Consider the following 17500-nt stretch of genomic DNA (forward strand, 5'->3'; position numbering starts at 1 on the left):
AAATTATCTAAATCATCAACTAACCAAGCCGCTGAAGAGATAAATAATTGAATGTTATCTGGAATTAATAAAATCAAACAGGCATTCCTTAATGTTAAGAAAATACTATCCATAATATGTGATGTGTAAAAGGAGTTGAAATCTCACGCTAATTTTAAAACCCAACTCTAACACACACACACACACACACACACATTGGTTTTCCATGTTCTATGGGACATCCCGTAGACGTAATGTTTTTTAGACTGTACAAATTGTATTTTGCATCACCATACATCAACCTTACACTTAAACCTACCCCTTACAGAAAATTTCTTTCATTTTTAAGATTTTCAAAAAACACTTCATTCTGTATGATTTATAAACTTGTTTCCTCACGGGGACGAAAAACAATCCCAAGGATTTTTGGATATTGCCATCATTGTTCCCCATAAGATGGGGTATACCTGAACCACAAACAAACACAAACACACAAACACACACACACACACACACACACACCACACACACACACACACACACACAGACACACACAGTAAATCTGAGTAAACAAAATTTTATTTATGAGCAAATTCGTATTTGTTGTTTTTACTTTGTGTTATGTAAGAAATGTTTTAATTTAATAATCTAACCTGTAGTATGTGTACTGTAAATGAACAAATATACATTTAGCTTAAACTCAGTAAAATAATTACACCTACCATTTTAAACATGTTTAAAAGATTACACATTGTGTGTCACTAAAGCAAGGCACACTGTCTATTGTCTTAAAAAATGTTTAAATAACCTGATGACCAGCATTGTTTCTTTAGATCATTTACGCACACAAGTGCTTTTTTCGCACGAGTAGAAAACTCTTTGGATGTGTTTGGCAAAAACATCATTTCTACATCTTAAATGCATGACTGAACTTTTCTCATTCGACAGAAATACTATTTTCGAATTATTTACCCGGCCTATAACACTTGGTGTAAATGTTCTTACCTAGAACAGAAAACATACACTTTGACTATTTGACTATTTTGTAGGCATCATGTAATGTTAAATGGTTTACAAAAAAAAAATTAGCACCAGCAGCTGTGATTTTCAAAATGAAAGAAATGTACAAGCTAAGGATGTTTCAACTATTATCATCATTTCCTTTTGACTCTGATAAACTGGTAATGAATTTTCTATGCAAGTGACACAATATACAGTTCTCATACTATTTGTGTAGATAGCTGTGCTAAAACATTTATGACTATTTTTGCATGCCAGCAGATTATGTCAAGGGTGTTTCACATCTAAGAATCACAATGTTTTTTAAATGACATTTTTCTTCCACCTCAAGATTTAGCCATATCAAGATTTTGGACGGCCGTTCACAATTTGTTTGTTGGACTGTACGTTTTTAGGTGATCTCTGTGTGGTGTCATCATAATAGGAATAAATGAAAATTAAGAACTTAAGTTACAGTTTTTCTCTTCGAGATATTTCTTTTAGTGCAACTTTGTGTCTGTCCAAAAAGTGTGATCACATGAAGCATCGACACAACAAAAAATTAAGTCTAGCTGTTTTACACTTAAAACTATTACAACCTAAACAAATGAAACGGTTCCACTGAAAGATGCCCACTCGTTTAAGTTTGAGCATGTTAAAGTTTCCACACTCCTGTGTAGAGATAAATTTTATCCATAACCTTTTGTGTATTCACGTGACCAAATCACTAAGAAAGAGAGTATAGAAAGAAAGCAAATGTTTACAATGCATATAAAATTCAGAATACAATTGTTAAAAGAAATTATGCTGATTTGTAAATGGTATTTTTTTATTAATCCACTAGATTAAGTCATCTTGTTCAGATAGCAGATGAAACTATTCACATTTTGTTTGTTTGGCCGTTTTTGTTTGAATACTCCTGTAAGTTCATGCTAACTCTCGCGTGGGAAAGAGAGCAGGGTGAGCACATCCTATTCATTTAAGAAAAAGTATTAAACATTTGACCAAACTTTGTTATTATTTTGACAAAACACAACAACATTAAAGAATGTTATCCGTTCCTATGGCCATCTTCTTTGACTCAAATAAAGCAACATCTCTGGTGTACGCAAGCATCTACAATGTGTGTATGTGCTAAACATCTGTTTCTCCCACTTCTGCCAGATTTGTTAGATGGGCTTTTGTTGTAATACAGACACATTTGAGAACTACGATGTTCTCACTTTTGTAATGGTTATAGAAAAATTCAAAAATAACTCTTGCATACGTAGCAAAACTGACTAAAAAAATCACTGAATTATGAAATGCAAAAGTGTGTACAGCATTTGACAAAACAGGATTTTAGCTGTAATGAGCACATAAGACAAAAATTGTAAAAGTGTGACTTATAAATATATTCTATTTTATTTTATTTATTTATTTATTTTTACCAGAGATAGTCGACTGATCTGTTTACATGTTGTTTTGCAGTTTTCTGATGAAGAGTTTTCTCTGACTGTGGTCAAACATACAGTGCCTGTTCATAGGAATTTTTACAGCATAACTACAGCATAAAAATATCGCCCCTACATCTAGAGCTCTTGTTCATATAGCTGATGATGATGTTCACATTTTTATTTGTCGTACTCGTTAGTTTCAACATTTCTACTGGCCATTAAAGAGTAGGCCTATGTGTACTCCCTTTATGTCAGAAGCATTAACATCTACTGTGTGATAAGAATTTTCTGCTTTCTCCACTTTTGGTGGATTTACTAGAGGGACTATGTGACCTTGTTGTATTGTGATTACGTTTAAGATCCATAAGATTGCACTAAACCCCCTTGAATAGGTTATAGACATACTCTTTTATACAGGAAATGTTTCCACAACAGAAATATGTATCAGAATAACAAATACCTAATTTGAAAATATGAAATCCTCTCTTCTAAACTATTGTGAACACTTTTAATGTTGATCCGGCCCACCAGCCGTGTATCTTTTTCATTGTTTTTTTAGATAAAGACTATTCTCAGAGTTTGGTAAACAGGCAAAAACATGAACAAAATGTAGTACAAGATGATTAAATGATTGTCAAGAGAGTGTTTTAAACTGAGATTGTGATGCACTTTAGAGCTTTTTCTGGTCTACCAGTGTAACAAAGACACATAATAGCCACTACCTCAACTTGAAAATGAGTCCTGCCATTTTCTGTTCTGACTGTTACACTTAATACAAACCCGTCTATTACACTTAAAGTTAGACATTAAAAGTCATGGATGCCACAGGAACTATTTCCTTTCTCTGTTTCTCTAAACATCACACTGGTAAATAAACCAGAGATCACATGTAGAAAGAATTCTTTGAAAGGGGCATGTTTTAGTCCATTTTAGATGGTCTGCACCAACACATGTTTTAGATGTTTTAGGTATTCATCAGACTAACTGGTTTGATTCGGGAAACACTGGACTGGAACTGCGCGTTGTCATGTCTTTATAATTGATCTACTTTTACTTTTAAAACAACACAGTGTGAAATTATGGTCTTCGACAGCATGGGCCCCCTGAAATGTTGTAGTATATCTTTGTTTTCACAAAATATCTAAACATTTATCTATCTTAAAATATTAGTTATTACGTGTTTACAAAGTTGTCATGTCCGACGTTTACATTTTTAAGAACATCTGATATAGTTTATCATCTTTTAAAATTTATAACGTATATTTCACCAAACCTTGACGCCTGAAAAATGGGTTTAGCATCAGTCCACATTTCAGTTGTTAGCCAGAAAATGCAAGTGAGCCGAGATTTCATTACTGAGATTATCTATGATGTGAAACTAGCTCACAGTTACATTAGAGTTTTGGGGTTCTAGTTTATGTTGAATAGTGTTTGTTACTGTTCCACATGTTTAACACCACATTACTCCATTGTGAAGATATGTACTGTATAAAAAGTTTTTCACTGTAGTAGTCCAACTCTGAAACCAGACCAAACAAAAATGAGCTTGAGCCTTAGTTGAAGCAGAATTAAAATGTTTTCTTTTTATCTTTCCATGATTTGTGCGTGTTGTTCTGAACCACAGTTTCATTTTAAACATCACAATCGTATTGTATTGTCCTGTATGATTGTAAAGAGTTTTGTGTGTGTCAGTCTCTGGATATTTTTATTTTTTTTTGCAAACAGAACTGCTGTAATGTTAGCGAGCTCTTTGTGTTCTCTGCTTTACTGTGTTTATATATGTCAGATTTCTTTAAATTTGCTCGATTAAAGTATTTAACACAGTTTTGGGTATTGTGAGTGTGTGTGAATATAGAGGATCTTTACAAATATTTTTTCTTGAAATATCCATCTAACACTCTGAACCAAGACTGCTTATTTTAAATATAACATTAACACATTTTTCATGAGCTCAGACCCATTGTTTCATAAACCACAAAAGTGGTGAATGTGAATGTGATTAAACTTTTTATTTCAACAATAGATTTTTGAATATACATTCATACTTTGAAATAGTGAAGAAAATGGTCAAATTGGCATTACTAACAAAAAGTAATAATGACATTACAGGTGGTCTAGCCAGAAAAGAAAATCTCTACAGACCAGCACGTTTTGTTCTAGTATGTAGTTGACGTAAGTTTGAACAATTTCACATGTCATGGAACCATAATTTTTTGAAACCAACAATGTACATAATATTACAGGTGGTCTAGCCAGAAAAGAAAATCTCTACAGACCAGCACGTTTTGTTCTAGTATGTAGTTGACGTAAGTTTGAACAATTTCACATGTCATGGAACCATAATTTTTTGAAACCAACAATGTACATAAATCTGTTACACATGTACACAGACAGAGAACCTCGTAAATGTCCATCTCATCGTCACATTCAGGCATCACATCCAGAATTTTTCTAGTCGTTACACAGACTGATTCTTTACTGGTAATAAACATACTAGTCAAATCAGGCCATGGGTTATTTTTCAGGCTTCTTACAACATTCATTTCATTCTTAAGATTTTTTACACACTTGGAATCCCCGGTACAATCATGATTTGGATCCTCTATGACCGCATGCATCAGTTTGATCATTTGTTCTCGGTAACGCTGTTTAAACATAGTTTCTACGTAGTCTGTTACATGACACGCTTCCCCCGGGGTGCAGTCGCACTTCATCTGATCATCCGTAGCGGCGCCAGAACTCCAGTTGCAATCCATCTGCTTTTGCCCAGCGTCAGACATCCTTTTCAGAATTTAATTCAAGAGATAAACTTTGTACCCTAATCAATATAGAATGTTGTCACCATTTCCCAGAATCTGGACTGACTGTATTAATCCACGACGATCCAGGCCTTGTGCAATTTCAGTTTCAATTTCTGGTTTATGGTTCAGATCTCTCGAAGCCTTATTATTTGAAAAATTAGAGAGTGCATCAGTTTCAGACAAATTTGATTGTTGAAGCTGATTCTGTCAGTCCATGTAGATAATGTTTTGATCGACAAGATGTTGCAGTAGCTCCGCTGACCGTGCTGTAAAACCCTTGTTCGCAGATCTAGGAAAACCTGCGATAACTGCAGAGTTTATGAGGTCGGCCGCTCACAGGGGAAGAAGACTAGCCATAGTCACGAGGAAGTAGTGGTGGATCTTCTGTACATTTAAAAAAAAAAAAAAGGGTGGTCTTGTTTCTACGTTTCAAATGTTGCTTGGTTGGTTGTTGAGATGGGGGTGTTGCACTCTAAAAGTGGAGGAGGGTGAAGGGGCCTAATTAGGGATGTGTTTTGACCGGCGAAGCCTAGCGAGGTTTATTAGGATTTTTGTTAAGACACTTGTTTCAAGTAACAGTAATGTATTGTGGCTTGGGAAAACTTAATCCATCAGCCATTTATTAAACATAGAGCAAGGAACACATAAAAGGGTGAGTAAACACTGAAAAAGAAACATTACAACATCATTGTTCAGGTTTGTTATACCGAATACACTATTATCTGACTGATCATTCGTGTTTTAAAATAAATTTAAATTGACTGAAACAGCTTGTTTATCATTGAAAAATTGTTCTCAACATGGGTATGTCACATTGCTCAAAATATAGTCTCTTTTTGCAGCATTCGTAAGGGTTGACCTCAGGAAGAGGCCAGTCACGATCAGACTCATCAAAATCAAAGTTTGTTTCAAAGTCCTCCAGACGTTTATTTATCTGCATGAGATTCCAAAACGTAGAGCTTCACAATCCAATCTGCAACTCTTTGTCAAACACAAATCTCCCCACACGATCATAAGACACGGTGAAATCTTGTTTCACAATATCTTCATCTTCACTGAGAACTTTTCTTATGCTCTTCCCTTGATTTTTTCCTTGGTACAAAAGTCAGCTCCTCTCTCATTTCAGCAGAACTTCTTGGCAGTGTTACACACATCATTCTTCTAGATGTTTCAGGACTGTTTGGAGCGGCGGCAGTCATTGTAACAGGAGCATGCAGAAAGTCTTCTGTGGTTAACTATATGCCCCTAAAGCTTTTTTAAATATCACACTTGGAATGTAGGTAGGACCCCACAGGTGTGAAACAAACAAGGATGTGACACCTTCAGTAGTCATAAAACATTGGATGCTTTAGCACATTCAGTGAGATTATTTTCATCTTAAACAATGTATGTTTTCCTTGCAAACAAAGTATCAAAATTATCTTTCTAGTAAATCTAAAGTACACTGTTGCATGGTGGTTTTGTTTACACCTTAAGTTTGTGATGACCACTAATATAATTTAATAATGTACAAATCGGCCGAGAACTATAATTATTATGAATGTGTTAATGTTATATTTAAAATAAGCAGTCTTGGTTCAGAGTGTTAGATGGATATTTCAAGAAAAAATATTTGTAAAGATCCTCTATATTCACACACACTCACAATACCCAAAACTGTGTTAAATACTTTAATCGAGCAAATTTAAAGAAATCTGACATATATAAACACAGTAAAGCAGAGAACACAAAGAGCTCGCTAACATTACAGCAGTTCTGTTTGCAAAAAAAAATAAAAATATCCAGAGACTGACACACACAAAACTCTTTACAATCATACAGGACAATACAATACGATTGTGATGTTTAAAATGAAACTGTGGTTCAGAACAACACGCACAAATCATGGAAAGATAAAAAGAAAACATTTTAATTCTGCTTCAACTAAGGCTCAAGCTCATTTTTGTTTGGTCTGGTTTCAGAGTTGGACTACTACAGTGAAAAACTTTTTATACAGTACATATCTTCACAATGGAGTAATGTGGTGTTAAACATGTGGAACAGTAACAAACACTATTCAACATAAACTAGAACCCCAAAACTCTAATGTAACTGTGAGCTAGTTTCACATCATAGATAATCTCAGTAATGAAATCTCGGCTCACTTGCATTTTCTGGCTAACAACTGAAATGTGGACTGATGCTAAACCCATTTTTCAGGCGTCAAGGTTTGGTGAAATATACGTTATAAATTTTAAAAGATGATAAACTATATCAGATGTTCTTAAAAATGTAAACGTCGGACATGACAACTTTGTAAACACGTAATAACTAATATTTTAAGATAGATAAATGTTTAGATATTTTGTGAAAACAAAGATATACTACAACATTTCAGGGGGCCCATGCTGTCGAAGACCATAATTTCACACTGTGTTGTTTTAAAAGTAAAAGTAGATCAATTATAAAGACATGACAACGCGCAGTTCCAGTCCAGTGTTTCCCGAATCAAACCAGTTAGTCTGATGAATACCTAAAACATCTAAAACATGTGTTGGTGCAGACCATCTAAAATGGACTAAAACATGCCCCTTTCAAAGAATTCTTTCTACATGTGATCTCTGGTTTATTTACCAGTGTGATGTTTAGAGAAACAGAGAAAGGAAATAGTTCCTGTGGCATCCATGACTTTTAATGTCTAACTTTAAGTGTAATAGACGGGTTTGTATTAAGTGTAACAGTCAGAACAGAAAATGGCAGGACTCATTTTCAAGTTGAGGTAGTGGCTATTATGTGTCTTTGTTACACTGGTAGACCAGAAAAAGCTCTAAAGTGCATCACAATCTCAGTTTAAACACTCTCTTGACAATCATTTAATCATCTTGTACTACATTTTGTTCATGTTTTTGCCTGTTTACCAAACTCTGAGAATAGTCTTTATCTAAAAAACAATGAAAAAGATACACGGCTGGTGGGCCGGATCAACATTAAAAGTGTTCACAATAGTTTAGAAGAGAGGATTTCATATTTTCAAATTAGGTATTTGTTATTCTGATACATATTTCTGTTGTGGAAACATTTCCTGTATAAAAGAGTATGTCTATAACCTATTCAAGGGGGTTTAGTGCAATCTTATGGATCTTAAACGTAATCACAATACAACAAGGTCACATAGTCCCTCTAGTAAATCCACCAAAAGTGGAGAAAGCAGAAAATTCTTATCACACAGTAGATGTTAATGCTTCTGACATAAAGGGAGTACACATAGGCCTACTCTTTAATGGCCAGTAGAAATGTTGAAACTAACGAGTACGACAAATAAAAATGTGAACATCATCATCAGCTATATGAACAAGAGCTCTAGATGTAGGGGCGATATTTTTATGCTGTAGTTATGCTGTAAAAATTCCTATGAACAGGCACTGTATGTTTGACCACAGTCAGAGAAAACTCTTCATCAGAAAACTGCAAAACAACATGTAAACAGATCAGTCGACTATCTCTGGTAAAAATAAATAAATAAATAAAATAAAATAGAATATATTTATAAGTCACACTTTTACAATTTTTGTCTTATGTGCTCATTACAGCTAAAATCCTGTTTTGTCAAATGCTGTACACACTTTTGCATTTCATAATTCAGTGATTTTTTTAGTCAGTTTTGCTACGTATGCAAGAGTTATTTTTGAATTTTTCTATAACCATTACAAAAGTGAGAACATCGTAGTTCTCAAATGTGTCTGTATTACAACAAAAGCCCATCTAACAAATCTGGCAGAAGTGGGAGAAACAGATGTTTAGCACATACACACATTGTAGATGCTTGCGTACACCAGAGATGTTGCTTTATTTGAGTCAAAGAAGATGGCCATAGGAACGGATAACATTCTTTAATGTTGTTGTGTTTTGTCAAAATAATAACAAAGTTTGGTCAAATGTTTAATACTTTTTCTTAAATGAATAGGATGTGCTCACCCTGCTCTCTTTCCCACGCGAGAGTTAGCATGAACTTACAGGAGTATTCAAACAAAAACGGCCAAACAAACAAAATGTGAATAGTTTCATCTGCTATCTGAACAAGATGACTTAATCTAGTGGATTAATAAAAAAATACCATTTACAAATCAGCATAATTTCTTTTAACAATTGTATTCTGAATTTTATATGCATTGTAAACATTTGCTTTCTTTCTATACTCTCTTTCTTAGTGATTTGGTCACGTGAATACACAAAAGGTTATGGATAAAATTTATCTCTACACAGGAGTGTGGAAACTTTAACATGCTCAAACTTAAACGAGTGGGCATCTTTCAGTGGAACCGTTTCATTTGTTTAGGTTGTAATAGTTTTAAGTGTAAAACAGCTAGACTTAATTTTTTGTTGTGTCGATGCTTCATGTGATCACACTTTTTGGACAGACACAAAGTTGCACTAAAAGAAATATCTCGAAGAGAAAAACTGTAACTTAAGTTCTTAATTTTCATTTATTCCTATTATGATGACACCACACAGAGATCACCTAAAAACGTACAGTCCAACAAACAAATTGTGAACGGCCGTCCAAAATCTTGATATGGCTAAATCTTGAGGTGGAAGAAAAATGTCATTTAAAAAACATTGTGATTCTTAGATGTGAAACACCCTTGACATAATCTGCTGGCATGCAAAAATAGTCATAAATGTTTTAGCACAGCTATCTACACAAATAGTATGAGAACTGTATATTGTGTCACTTGCATAGAAAATTCATTACCAGTTTATCAGAGTCAAAAGGAAATGATGATAATAGTTGAAACATCCTTAGCTTGTACATTTCTTTCATTTTGAAAATCACAGCTGCTGGTGCTAATTTTTTTTTTGTAAACCATTTAACATTACATGATGCCTACAAAATAGTCAAATAGTCAAAGTGTATGTTTTCTGTTCTAGGTAAGAACATTTACACCAAGTGTTATAGGCCGGGTAAATAATTCGAAAATAGTATTTCTGTCGAATGAGAAAAGTTCAGTCATGCATTTAAGATGTAGAAATGATGTTTTTGCCAAACACATCCAAAGAGTTTTCTACTCGTGCGAAAAAAGCACTTGTGTGCGTAAATGATCTAAAGAAACAATGCTGGTCATCAGGTTATTTAAACATTTTTTAAGACAATAGACAGTGTGCCTTGCTTTAGTGACACACAATGTGTAATCTTTTAAACATGTTTAAAATGGTAGGTGTAATTATTTTACTGAGTTTAAGCTAAATGTATATTTGTTCATTTACAGTACACATACTACAGGTTAGATTATTAAATTAAAACATTTCTTACATAACACAAAGTAAAAACAACAAATACGAATTTGCTCATAAATAAAATTTTGTTTACTCAGATTTACTGTGTGTGTCTGTGTGTGTGTGTGTGTGTGTGTGTGTGTGTGTGTGTGTGTGTGTGTGTGTGTTTGTGTGTTTGTGTTTGTTTGTGGTTCAGGTATACCCCATCTTATGGGGAACAATGATGGCAATATCCAAAATCCTTGGGGATTGTTTTCGTCCCCGTGAGGAAACAAGTTTATAAATCATACAGAATGAAGTGTTTTTGAAAATCTTAAAATGAAAGAAATTTTCTGTAAGGGGTAGGTTTAAGTGTAAGGTTGATGTATGGTGATGCAAAATACAATTTGTACAGTCTAAAAAACATTACGTCTACGGGATGTCCCATAGAACATGGAAAACCAATGTGTGTGTGTGTGTGTGTGTGTGTTTAGAGTTGGTTTTAAAATTAGCGTGAGATTTCAACTCCTTTTACACATCACATATTATGGATAGTATTTTCTTAACATTAAGGAATGCCTGTTTGATTTTATTAATTCCAGATAACATTCAATGATTTATCTCTTCAGCGGCTTGGTTAGTTGATGATTTAGATAATTGTCTCTCTCACTCTTTGAAATTCTCACCTGGAAAGACACCAGACATCGTCCTCCTTTTCAAATGTGTTTGTAGACGGGGAGCATGTGGCCTGTCGGTGCCTAGGTATCAACACCATAAAGATTAAACAAACATTGATCCTGCCAAGACGTCAAAACCCTCACTTTTGCACCACCATTTTTTTTCCCCCAGGAAGAACCCAAACACCTCCCACTGTCTTTAGGTGTGAACAACAGGACTTCACAGAAACCCCCCCCACAGCTCTGGTTACAGATACAACCATCATAAGAAACCCCCCCACTGCTCTGGTAACAGATACAACCATCATATATCCAGTAATAAACACAACACAAGTCAAATCTGAGATCTCTTTGATCTTTTGATTTACACACCTCTGCCATGTCAATCAAGGGTCACAGGACCCAGTGGCATGGCAACCGCTTTGACTGACAGGCCTTATAGTCATAAATCAATCCAAACTGACCATGCACACTTCTGACTACCTGTCAATCTACACGGACTGTACGGCCATAAATCAGGCCATAAATCAGGGTCATAAATCATCAAGACTTGAGATAAAGTGTATGATAGGACTACTTAGGTGCATTTGAATGTGCTGTGATGCTCAAATATGCAATCTGTTGATCATATACTCCAGGTCTGATGTGGTTGTCTCTTATGATGTGTTTCTCACAGGTACGAGTGGCTGGACCCCAGCATCAAGAAAACAGAATGGTCTCGTGAGGAAGAAGAGAAACTTCTTCACTTGGCCAAACTGATGCCCACTCAGTGGAGGACGATTGCCCCCATCATCGGACGCACAGCCGCTCAGTGTCTGGAGCATTACGAATATCTGCTGTAAGTACAGTTTTCTGTTTGTTAAAAAAACAAGTAATTGCTACTTTATAACTTAGAATTCAGATTTATTTCTCACAATTGTGAGTCGGAAAAACACATATTTGTTACTGTAAGAAAATTTTAGATTTGTAAGCTGATATTTTTCCTCAGAATTTGATTTTTTAACTCACAAATGAGAGTTTATATCTCAGCTTAAATAAAGGTCACAGTTGCGATATATAAAATCAAAATTCTGCCTTAATTTCTCACAATTTTAACTTTGCTTCTCATATTTGTGTGTGTTTGTTGCGAGTTATTCGCAGTTTTGCAATTCTGAAAAAAATGTCCGCTCTGAATCATGAGGGGAAAAGGCTGAGAGTTCAGAAACTCAGAAATTGTGAAATAAAAAGTTGCAAAAAATGTCCTTTTAAAAAAATATTTTAATCCTATGGCGGTAACAGGCTTCAATGCTCAATAAAGTAAAAAAAAAAAACTATAAATCAAAGTCAATTTTTTATTAGAAATATGTTTATCATATAATTCAATGTGAGTGCTGGCGTGTTGGCTTTTTGGTTTTACATGCACTTTTTGTAGATGAAGATTTATTAATTTGTTCTTGATGAGCGCAGAGATAAAGCCGCCCAGAGAGAGAATGAAGATGATGTGGGCGATGACCCTCGCAAGCTTAAACCAGGAGAGATCGACCCAAACCCTGAGACCAAACCAGCCAGACCTGACCCCGTGGACATGGATGAAGGTGAGTGCCCAAAAACACTTGAAGCACTGTGGTATGAGAAAAGACGATGCATGACATCCATAAACATCTGTGTGCAGATGAGCTGGAGATGCTGTCTGAAGCCAGAGCTCGACTGGCCAACACACAGGGAAAGAAGGCCAAGCGGAAAGCCAGAGAGAAGCAGCTGGAGGAAGCACGGTAAGTCTTTTACACTTTTAGGTCTCTGAATAACTTTTGGTAAGACTATACTACGATACTGTTTAAAAATATGGGGTCAGTAAATAGTTTTCTTTCTTTTTCTAAATGTAATCTTTTTTCTAGCAAGATTGCGGGGAACTGATAAAAAGTGATGGTAAAGACTTACATTGTTTCTATTTTGAACAAATGCCGTTGTTTTGAACATTTTATTCTTTAAAGAATCTTGAAAAAAGGTATCAGAGGTTCCCAAAAATATTAAGCAGCAAAACTGCTAATAAATCAGCATTTTGATAATAAATCCGAATGATGTCTGAAGGATCACGTGACACTGAAGATTGGTGTAATGATGCTGAAAATTCAGCTTTTGCATCATATACTGATCCCATGTATATATTCATAAATCAGATTGAGTTGTTGATCAGAGGTGTTGATCGCTGTTTCCTGCAGTCGTCTGGCAGCGCTTCAGAAGCGCAGGGAGCTGCGAGCGGCAGGCATCGCCATCCAGAAGAAGCGCAAGAAGAAGAGAGGTGTGGACTATAATGCTGAGATCCCGTTTGAGAAGAAACCCGCGCAGGGCTTCTACGATACGTCCATGGAGCTCTACAATCCTTTGGAACCGGACTTCAAGCGACTGCGCCAGCAGCATCTGGACGGAGAGCTCAGGAAGTGAGCGGGGTCGTGTCAGACTATTAGTTCAGTGTCCTGAGCGGCTGGGTTTTTGATCACCCCTGTGCTTTTTGTGTATGTAGTGAGAAGGAGGATCATGACCGAAAGAAGGACAGACAGAAGATCAAGAAGAAGAAGGAGTCTGATCTGCCCTCGGCCATCCTGCAGACCAGTGGAGTGTCCGAGTTCACCAAGAAGAGAAGCAAACTGGTGCTCCCTGCACCACAGGTCAGAGTTCAACTGTGGGAACTGATACCTTAAACACAAACGCCTTTACAACCACAGAACAGCCCATGAACGGCATTGTTGTTAACTAAAACTACTAAAAAGCTTTTTCATTAATTGAATTAAAACTTTAAATAATATATAAATATTAAATTAAAAACATTAGAAATTAAAAAAGCATTAAAATTACTAAAATATAAAAAATATTTACATTTAAAAACTTATAAAAATGACAAAAGCACATAAAATTACTGATCTTTAAAATAAAATAAGAATGAAAATATAAAATTAAAAGCTAATTCAAAATATTAATTAATACTCTAATACTAAAATAACACTGATCGCAACATGTTAACCAAATAAAATAGAATTTTTTTCTTTTTTAAAGCAGAGAATTCATACTTTTTCAATTAAAAGCAAACCTGGAAATATTAAATTAAAAGAGAATTCTAAATATAGATGAATATATATATATATATATATATATATATATATATATATATATACTGTGCTGGTATATAAACAGAACTGAATTAACGCTGATTGCTGCATGTTAACCAAATAAATCTAAACACAAACTAGTGACAAAAACACATAATTACTAAAACTTTAGAGTTAAAAATACAATCAGAAAATATAGAAGTAAAAGCTAATTAAAAATATTAATAATAATATACTAGTCTGTAAATAATGCTAAAATGACAATTATATCAGCAAATTAAAGTAAATTAAATCTCTATATACATTTAAAATGAAAAGCACACAAATGACAAACTTTATTTGAAATTAAAATGAAAACAAAATATCAAATTAAAAGCCAATTCAAAATATTGATCAATTCCATAACGCTGATCACAACATACTAATCTCTCTGAACCACTCAGATGAGTTTTGTGATTGTTGTAGTAATGCTTTTCTAATAGTTGAATGTAGTAGTTGTTGTGGTTAGTTTATTTTGAATAAACTGCATTCGACTGATTTCTGGTTCCAGATCTCTGACGCTGAGCTGGAGGAGGTGGTCAAACTGGGTCAGGCCAGTGAAGTCGCCCGTCAGACCGCCGAGGAATCAGGAATCACCAACTCGGCCTCTAGCGCTCTTCTGTCCGAATACAACGTGACCAATAACGCCATGGCCCTGCGCACGCCCAAAACCCCAGCGGCACAGGACAAGATCCTGCAGGTTCGGTCCAGTTTCACACGCTTCCCAAACTCCCGGTTTTATAACCTGAGTCTCACCGCTCTGTTCTTTCACCCTCACAGGAAGCCCAGAACCTGATGGCTCTTACCAATGTGGACACGCCTCTTAAAGGAGGGCTGAACACCCCCCTGCATGAGAGCGACTTCTCTGGTGTGACCCCACAGAGACAGGTGGTCCAGACGCCCAACACCGTGCTGTCTACACCCTTCAGGTAGCCATCCTTCATTAAAATATGCACTCTTAGTTTCACATGAAAAATGCAGTTTAGAATATTCACACTCATGGTCATTGAATTCTGTAAAATGTCTTCAAAAATAAAATGCCATATTAAAGCAATAATCCACTCAAGACTGTGGTTTACACGTGATTTTGTCAAGGTTCAGGGGTGTTGTAGAAATCACTGTAATGCATTGATTTAAAGGGTTAGTTCACCCAAAAATGGAAAATTAGTTTTATTCACCCCTGAGGCATCCTAGGTGTACATGATTTTCTTCTTTCATGCGTTGGCAGTTAAACACAACAAACTCAAATGACTAAAACTGAAATAAAAATAAATTAATTTTAAATAGAAATATAAATAAAATGCCCCAAACTAATAAAAATGACGAAAACACAACAAATATTAATAAAACTTTTTTACCTAAAAAAATTGTAAAGCTAATTCTAAATTATATTTGTGTGTGTGTGTGTGTGTATGTATAGTACAGACCAAAAGTTTGGAAACATTACTATTTTTAATGTTTTTGAAAGAAGTTTCTTCTGCTCATCAAGCCTGCATTTATTTGATCAAAAATACAGAAAAAAAACTTTAATATTGTGAAATATTATTACAATTTAAAATAATTTATTTAAAATTTATTATACTTTAAATTATCATTTATTTCTGTGATGCAAAGCTGAATTTTTAGGATCATTATCACATGATCCTTTAGAAATCTTTCTAATATGATGATTCATTATCAAAGTTGGAAACAGTTCTGCGGCTTACTATTTTTTCAGAACATGTGATACTTTTTTAGGATACTTTGATGAATTAAAAAAAAAGATGCTATTTCTAAAATATAAGTATTTTGTAATAACAATATACACCACGAGTCAGTATTTTTTTTTCTTTTTTTTTTTTATAAAATCAATACTTTTATTCAGCAAGGATGTGTTAAATTGATAAAAAGTGATAGTAAAGAAAATAAATTAATAGATTTTTTTTTTTTTTTTTTTTTATAAATGCAGTTCTTTTTAACCTTTTATTGATCAAATATATTAGACAGCAGAACTGTTTCCAACACTCATAATAAATCAGAATATTAGAATGATTTCTAAATGATCATGTGATCGACTGATGTTACATGTGACACTGAAGAATGGAGGAATGATGCTGAAAATTCAGATTTGCATCACAGGATTTTTTTTTTTTTTTTTTTAAGTATATTCAAATAGAAAACTATTATTTTAAGTTGTAGTAATATTTCACAATATTAAAGTTTTTTTTTCTGTATTTTTGATCAAAAAAATGCAGGCTTGATGAGCAGAAGAAACTTCTTTCAAAAACATTAAAAATAGTAACGTTTCCAAACTTTTGGTTTGTACTATATATATATATATATATATATATATATATATATATATATTAGTACAAACCAAAAGTTTGGAAACGTATATATATACGTTTCCATATATATATATATATATATATATATATATATATATATATATATATATATATTAGTTCAGCCAGAAATAATATTTAATAATATATATTAATTTAAAAAGGCAATTTTCCACCCAGTAATATGGTTCATGACATTTCTGTCTTATGTTTGGCACATTAGTTTAGAATTCAAATTTCATTTCATTAAGTCAGCAAGATTTTATTATTATTATAATTTTTTATATGAAAGTAATAATTTTAGTCAGCAAGAACACATTAAATTGATCAAAAGAGACAGTAAAGACGTTTATAATGTCGCTAAGCTAATTGCTGCTCTTTTGAACTCTTCAAAGACTCCTGAAAAAATGTATGTGTCGGTAAAAATATTAAAGCAGCTGTTTTCAACATTGCAAAAATAAACTGAAGTGTTAATGCATATCGGAATATATTACAATGCTTTCTAAATCATCATGCTGAAAATATATTGAATACACTTAAAGAAAAACGCTAAAAGGTTTAAAATTGCAATAAAATGTGACCGTTCTAAATGTGTGAAACTTATTTGAAAACATAACCAACACTGACCCTGAACTTCTGAAAATGAATATCTCAGAATATTAAAGTATATGCTAAATTTGAGGTTAATGAGCTGTGTGAATAATGACTTGATGCCTATGTTTTCCCAGAACGCCCAGCCACGGAGCCGAGGGCCTGACCCCTCACAGTGGGATGACCCCTAAACCCTCGGTGGGGGTGACCCCGGGCAGGACCCCGCTGCGGGACAAGCTCAACATCAACACAGAGGAGTGCGGCATGGACTACAGCGACCCGTCATTTGCCAAACACTTGGTGCGTAACGCCCATAATAATGAGTTTGAAACCCTTGAG

At 34.3% G+C, this 17500-nt stretch overlaps 1 protein-coding gene across 1 annotated transcript in view; it reads left to right on the forward strand.

The window, feature by feature from the left end:
* Positions 1–11396: 11396 nt before the first annotated feature.
* LOC113117784 (cell division cycle 5-like protein) overlaps positions 11397–17500 on the forward strand; it is a 13053-nt gene continuing 6949 nt past the window's right edge. Inside the window, exons 1-9 of the mRNA XM_026286703.1 lie at positions 11397–11412; positions 11801–11962; positions 12571–12698; positions 12776–12875; positions 13323–13541; positions 13625–13769; positions 14758–14946; positions 15027–15175; positions 17299–17461. Coding sequence (XP_026142488.1) covers positions 11883–11962; positions 12571–12698; positions 12776–12875; positions 13323–13541; positions 13625–13769; positions 14758–14946; positions 15027–15175; positions 17299–17461 — 1173 coding nt within the window. The 5' untranslated portion in view covers positions 11397–11412; positions 11801–11882. The remainder of the gene's footprint in view (positions 11413–11800; positions 11963–12570; positions 12699–12775; positions 12876–13322; positions 13542–13624; positions 13770–14757; positions 14947–15026; positions 15176–17298; positions 17462–17500) is intronic.

The sequence above is a fragment of the Carassius auratus genome, chromosome 17, assembly GCF_003368295.1.
Source record: "Carassius auratus strain Wakin chromosome 17, ASM336829v1, whole genome shotgun sequence".
Taxonomy (NCBI): domain Eukaryota; kingdom Metazoa; phylum Chordata; class Actinopteri; order Cypriniformes; family Cyprinidae; genus Carassius; species Carassius auratus.